Source organism: Cajanus cajan, chromosome 2, assembly GCF_000230855.2.
Source record: "Cajanus cajan strain Asha chromosome 2, NIPB_CcT2T_4, whole genome shotgun sequence".
Classification (NCBI taxonomy): domain Eukaryota; kingdom Viridiplantae; phylum Streptophyta; class Magnoliopsida; order Fabales; family Fabaceae; genus Cajanus; species Cajanus cajan.
The window spans coordinates 69,141,436-69,148,787 of NC_138518.1; the positions used below are offsets into that span (position 1 = coordinate 69,141,436).

The following is a 7,352-nucleotide window of genomic DNA, read 5'->3' on the forward strand; positions in this document are numbered from 1 at the left end:
TCCAATGAACCTCCTCTCAACAATACTAAAGCCTTAAAGGGATCTTTAAGCTCACAAGCCTCTCAACAAAGACATATCAACTTAACAATATAAACAATTATAAGTAATATAACACTATCAAAACTTACGTGTTATAATATTCACTTGTAAGGGATCTCAAGTTTTAGTCCCATGATGTGCAAACTCCATCGGATTATGAAGATAAACTAACAAAACATAATCACATTAATTAAGAAAGTTAGTATATATTATTTAATTTTACTAATCTCATTTAAAAATATTTTTTTTTCAAATTACCCTTCTTTAGAACTTGATACCAAAATAAAAATAAATATTAAAAATACAATCTCAATTAATTATAGGAATATTTTTAATAATAATAATAATATTAAATATGGTAAAATTAGTAGAGATTTGCTCGTAGTAAAAAAAGGTAAAAAAGTATTATATTAATATACATGTGCACAAAAAAAAAAAAACGAAATTCATTAAAAATTAAACCTGACTAATCACTTTTATGATAATGGAGAGTAATGAAAGAAATATTAATATACATGTGCTCGTAAAAATCATTAATAGATGTTATTACAATCCAATATATTAATTGTAAAAATATTTATATATGTATAAATAATAAATATTATTTAATACAGAAGAGTATATTAAAAAATAATATTAGTGAAAATAATTAAAAATACATTTAATGAGATGTGTTATGCACACCGTTACAAATTTTCTTTTTTGTTGAACAAAACACCGAGTTGTTATTATTTGGCAACAGACAAACGAGAGTGAATTGTGGGAGAGATAACATAAGAGGGTTTTTCCCTTTATAAATACACCCACCCCCTTCTTCCTTCTCTAGTCAGACCAAACTCTCTCTCTTTCTCTTTCTTTGGTACTTTTCATTTCTCTCTTTTTGATTTCTGAGAGAGTTGGCATGGAAGGAGGAGTACCTGAGGCTGATATCTCTGCTTTCAGAGAATGTTTGTCTCTTTCCTGGAAAAATCCTTATGTCCTTCGCCTCGCTTTCTCTGCTGGAATCGGTGGCCTTCTCTTTGGCTATGACACCGGTAAATCAATTCAATTACTATTCTCTTTTCATACTCCTCAACGTAACATTGTTTATCATTCTTTTATTTGGATTTCGATTGTGTATTCTCAGGAGTCATTTCCGGAGCTCTTTTGTATATCAGAGATGATTTCAAAGCTGTAGATAGGAAAACGTGGCTACAGGTAATTAATGCATGTTTATTTCAGTCAAACAAGTCCAAATCTTTCTCTTTCGTCAAATGTTTTCATTTCCAATGTCAATTCTCACTCATTTTTAATCAAATTTAACGTTCCTCTGCATTTTTTTCTGTTTCAGTTAGTTGCACGCAAAATCAAAACAAAACGCGTGGTTTTCTTCATTCTCGTTACCCATGAGAAAAAAAAATAAATCAGATTTTAAATGGAATTTTAATTTAATGTCTACTTTGATTATATCTATTTAATTAAAAAAGATAAATTTAATAAAAATAGGCTATAATTAAATTTATAAAAAATAAAAAATTTAATATTTATATTTTCATCCGTTTTTTATTTTCATCTTATCTTAAATTGTTTTTAATAAGATTATCTTCTTTCATCATATTAATATGAATGTAGGAAAGTTATTCCTTTTTTATTTTTATTTTAAATTTCAAATTTTAACAAGAACTTTAAGAAATAAAAAATAAAAAATTAGCATTCACATCTTCATCTATTATTTTTTTTATATTATTTATAATTTTTTTAATAAGATTATCTTTTTCATCCACACCTAAATATACATGGATGTGTTTAAATTGTTTCTTTTTTATTTTTATTTTAAATTTAATTTTAATAATAGAAGAATAATTTTTTTATCATACAAATTAAAAAAAGACTTATATGCATATTTAAAAATAAATTTATTAAGTTTCTTAAAATTAATTTTATTAATGTATTTAACATTGTTAATATGAAATAAATTTTTAAATAAGTTAATAGATTATACTATTTTTTTAAAAAGACACTTATAAAAGTTTACAATAAGTAATAGATTAAATTTATACTAATTTTTATAAAATGAGTGAAAAATATATACCTTTATCTATGTTGCCGAATTTTTGCATGTTTTCTGAAAATAATTTTATTATATTGCAACTAATTTTTATAACCCAGTTTGTATGTTTATTTTTTCGTTACCTTATCGTCATATTATTTGTAAAAATTGATATATTTATTACATTAGAGTATTCTTTTGTGGAAAAAGTTTAAATTTTTATTTATCCTTTTCTGTGATCTGGTTCATGAACTCTTGTTTGATCGATTTGGCAAACGCAGGTAAAGTTTGTCTTCTTCTGCATTTTTGCTTGATCTTCACGAGAAAGGCGTTACTGAAACTTTTAATCTAATTAAATATAGATTGTGAGTTGTGACTATCTTTTAAAAAATTTGAGATTCCGTTTATCTTTAAATAACTATTTTGGATTAATAATATTTCACAAGATCTGGTCTGATATGTTTCAATTTGCATAATTTTAATATATAAACAATTATATTTTTTATGTATCTCTCTACTTTTTTGCTTGCTTGTGTTTTTTTCTTCATTCGGGTTTGAAGTTAGTCCACATAAAGTGACAAATGCTTATTTTTCCAAATCATAACATATTATTCTCAAACTGCATAATAACCGATCCTTTCGAAAAAGAAAGACAGCAACTTGGCATATAAAATAGATGGGACCCACTGATTTCTGAAAGAAAACAATTGTTAAAAGTTCAAAATTTTATTTCGGAAAGAATAATTCTGTAGTTAATGATTTAAATCTTGTTTTTTTAATATACTAGTTATTTATTGTTTATATTTGGCATCAAATTTCTTTAATGAAGATGAAGATACTATTTTCTCATTTTGCGTGAATTTGAGCCAGATGTAGAATCGTCTCGATAATCATCAAAGTTCAAGTTAATTATTTTACTTTAGAGATAAGGATATTTTTAAAATATTGTAGTTTCAGTTCATTTCAACACACACACACAAAATAAATCTTAGGAAAGCTTTTGAAAATATTGTTATTAAAAATGTGGAATACTATTTTAAAACAGTGTAATCAATTAATTTTTTTATTCCTTAAACGGTATTCTAAGTGCAGACGTCACTGAAATTCTAGAAAGTTATTTTTGCCTTGTTCTTTTCTGCTTTTTTTTTTTTTTTATTAAGGTGAAATAAAAGGGGGAAAAAGTACAAGAGAGAAGAGAAATTTCTCTTTAAAAGGAAAAGGGTTGGTCACTTTATATTTTCTTTTCTCATTTTTGGAGAAAAGGATTGAGAAGAATAAATTTTTTACATCTTTCTTAAAATATCATTGCCTAGCTTTATAATTCATTATTATTGATAATGGCATAATTGATTGCTCAAGAAAATCTTACCTTTTTTCCACTTATGTTTATTGTATATCAATATATTTAAAATATAATTTTTCTCACCAGTTTTTTTGTTTTTGTACCAAAAGATTCTTATCTTATAGTTTTTATTTTTATAAAAGCAAATTAATTATTAGGATTTGATTCTCTTAAAATGTAGTATAACTGAAAGCTAATAAACAAGTAAGATTTTGATATAGTATAACGATACGCATGATAAATTCTTTGTTTATCAAAATTAATTTTAGTCAAAGGTTCCTATAATTTTTAGTCAATTGCTCCTATAATCTCATTTATTTATTTTATGAAGAAGTTATTTATTGTTTAGATTTGGCATCGATTTTCGTTAATTGAAGATACAACTTTTTCTGTTTTGCGTGAATTTGAATTTGAACTATATTAGATGTAAATATCGTCTAGATAATCATCAAAATTCAAATTAATTGTTTTAGTTTAGGGATAATGATATTTTTGAAATATTTAGTTTTAGCTTATTTAAAAAATAGTTTTTTTAGAAAAGCTTTTGGAACTATAATCATTAAGAAAATGTAATAATATTTTTAATATAAAGTAATGAATTAAATTTTTATTTGTTTAACTGTACCGCTCTACATAATTGCACGCGTCACTATAAATTTTTATTTGTTTAACTCTTACTCTTCCTCTTCGTTTTTTTTTCAAGTCAAACAAATTATAAGGATTATAAATCTTTTTTACCGCAGGATTAGATTCTTTTAGAATGTGGTATAACTGATGTTAAATTAACCTGTAATATTTTGACAAACAGCTACCCAAGTGTTAGTGAGTTAGGATGGCGCTATGAATCCAACTTATTCAATCTAATCTAACTGCATTTTAGTGTTGTTTGTTTGGGATATGTATTAAAATTTAAATTAAATTAATTATGTATTTTCTTTAAAAAAAACTAAAATATGTTATCATTTTAATCAAGCAATTTGATTATCCAACCTTATAATAGTTGGATCGAGTCAAATGAAAAATGTAAAGTTCACCTAATCTAATTATGTTTAATGGTGTTGGATTCTAAAATTATACGGGTTGATCTGAATTAAAAAAAAGATTTATCCTGATGTTGTGATGGTAGTATGCTGATACCTGTAAAAAATTGCAGGAAGCTATAGTGAGTACAGCACTTGTTGGAGCAATCATAGGTGCCGCAGTTGGTGGGTGGATGAACGATCGATTTGGAAGGAGAAAATCAATCATTGTAGCAGATACCCTCTTTTTTATTGGGTCAGTGATAATGGCTGCGGCTATAAGCCCTGCTATTCTCATCGTGGGTCGAGTTTTTGTTGGCCTTGGTGTTGGAATGGCGTCAATGGCTTCTCCCCTGTACATTTCCGAGGCTTCTCCCACTAGAGTTCGAGGAGCCCTTGTAGCTCTCAACAGTTTCCTCATCACTGGTGGACAATTTCTCTCCTACCTCATCAACTTGGCTTTCACTAAGGTCACCCAATCTTTTCCATTACTTACTACTTGTCTTTGGGCAAAATATTGGTATTGTTATAGGAAGAAGTTTTACTTTGATTGTAGAACACTAACCATACTTATGGTACTATATCCAAATTTTGTTGCTTGTTTTAATGCTTTGTTTTATAAAAGATACTATCATATATTCATATTATAAATGGAAACTACACAACATTCTTAGTTTATGTTGTCTTACTTGCACAACAATCCAACATAAAATTTTAGACATTTGTATTCTTGTGAGAGAAATGCTAGAAGCACACACCCTCACACATGTTTTCTTTGATTATTTGAAGTTTATTAGAAATCTCATAAAATTTGATAGGTCTCAAATCCTATTTAATGAGTTTTTCATGAGTGTATCAGATAATGTGTTACTAGTATTCCTCTTTTATGTAATATGCTCATATAATTTAGTTACTTTTTCATTCAGGCGCCTGGAACATGGAGGTGGATGCTGGGTGTGGCTGCTGCACCTGCTATAATACAAGTGGTGTTGATGTTTACTCTCCCAGAATCACCACGTTGGTTGTTCCGAAAGGTTAGTTAAATCATCACTCATACACTTTTTTGGTCTTTTTTTTTTCTCTGAAAACTGTATTTTTATGAGTTGATCTGTCTTATCTTTATGTAACAGGGAAAGGAGGAGGAAGGAAAAGCAATTTTAAGAAAAATTTATGCAGCTGATGAAGTTGAAGCTGAAATTCAAGCATTGCGGGACTCAGTTTCTTTGGAACTGAAGGAAGCAGAGTCTTCAGGAAAGATCAGCATAATCAACCTTCTAAAAACCAAATCTGTGAGGAGAGGATTGATTGCAGGAATGGGTCTTCAAGTGTTCCAGCAGTTTGCAGGAATCAACACTGTCATGTACTACAGTCCCACAATTGTTCAGCTAGCTGGTTTTGCATCCAACCAGACGGCACTACTCTTGTCCCTGATCACTTCTGGTCTGAATGCATTCGGTTCAATTGTGAGCATATACTTCATCGACAAGACTGGTAGAAAGAAACTTGCTTTGTTCAGTTTGTGTGGCTGCGTTTTAGCCTTGGCCCTTCTAACTGCAACTTTTCGTGAGACTGAAACTCATTCTCCAATGGTTAGTCCAGTGGAGACCTCTCATTTCAACAACACTTGCCCTAGTTTCCACACAACTGTGAATCCTAGTGAATGGGATTGCATGAAGTGTCTCAAGGCTTCACCTGAATGTGGCTTTTGTGCATCTGGCTCCAACAGGGTAAGTCAGATACAATATTATAAAGGTTTACACAATTAATTAATAAAATTCACCATTGATAAACTTTTCATACATAATGATTTCTGATTAGATGACAGTATAATATTATTTTATGGTGTCTGAGAATGGCCTATTTTCTCATATAATTATTAAAATTGTAATGATACTTTTTTCTTTCTACAAATCTCTCCATATATTATGATTTGTAATTATTATTCTTTGAATTCATTTATGGAAAATTGATATGGTTGTTCTCACACTAGCGTTTGTTGTTATATGTGCAGCTCTTACCCGGGGCATGTTTGATTTCTAATGATGCCACAAAGGGTCTATGCCAAAAAGATAAAAGAGCATGGTACACAAAAGGATGTCCTAGCAAAAGTGGGTGGCTTGCAATATTGGGACTTGCATTATACATCATATTTTTCTCACCAGGGATGGGAACAGTTCCATGGGTTGTCAATTCTGAAATCTATCCTCTAAGATACCGTGGAATATGTGGAGGAATTGCTTCAACAACATGTTGGGTTTCAAATCTCATTGTTTCTCAGTCCTTTTTGTCTTTGACAGAAGGTATTGGGACAGCATGGACATTCATGTTATTCGGATTTGTTGCTTTCCTTGGAATTTTCTTTGTCCTCATTTTCGTGCCAGAAACTAAAGGTGTTCCAATGGAGGAAGTTGAGCAGATGCTGGAAGAAAGAGCTGTGCATTTGAAGTTTTGGCAGAAGAGAAGTGTCCCCCAGAAGGGTTGATTATGTTTTAATTATATGTTTGTTTAAAGAATAAGTTTTATTTCACATCCCTTGACTCTTATGCGGGATGCGAGATAATTATGGCTTCTTTAAAGATTAAGTTGTCAATAATTATATATATGTTTAGATATTTTTTAGTTTTTGTTAGAGACTGTTTTTCTTAAGATTTGTTGTGTTTATTTAGTTAGTGCTTGACTAGTTTGTTTCCTAAAAATTCTTATGAAATCATAAGGGTTGAACTATAAATATATTAATTCTATATATAATTATCAGTCTGCAGTCATCAGCATATATGTTGCAGCATTTTTTTTCCCATTATACAACATTGCACTCTAATGTTCGATTCAAGCATTAATATTTTTTTAAAAAACTTTTCAGATGTCAGATAAAATTTGACAATTTCACATTCTGAGAATCAATATGAAAAGAAAGCAAAAGTTT

The 7,352-nt window shown here is 28.9% G+C and overlaps 1 protein-coding gene across 1 annotated transcript; it reads left to right on the forward strand.

The window, feature by feature from the left end:
• Window positions 1-808: 808 nt before the first annotated feature.
• LOC109819265 (putative inositol transporter 2) lies at window positions 809-7,058 on the forward strand. Its single transcript, XM_020384937.3, has 6 exons — window positions 809-1,073; window positions 1,166-1,236; window positions 4,564-4,899; window positions 5,356-5,463; window positions 5,560-6,156; window positions 6,441-7,058. Exons 1-6 carry the CDS (start codon window positions 941-943, stop codon window positions 6,909-6,911), a joined length of 1,716 nt encoding a protein of 571 aa, XP_020240526.1. The 5' UTR covers window positions 809-940; the 3' UTR covers window positions 6,912-7,058.
• Window positions 7,059-7,352: the final 294 nt, after the last annotated feature.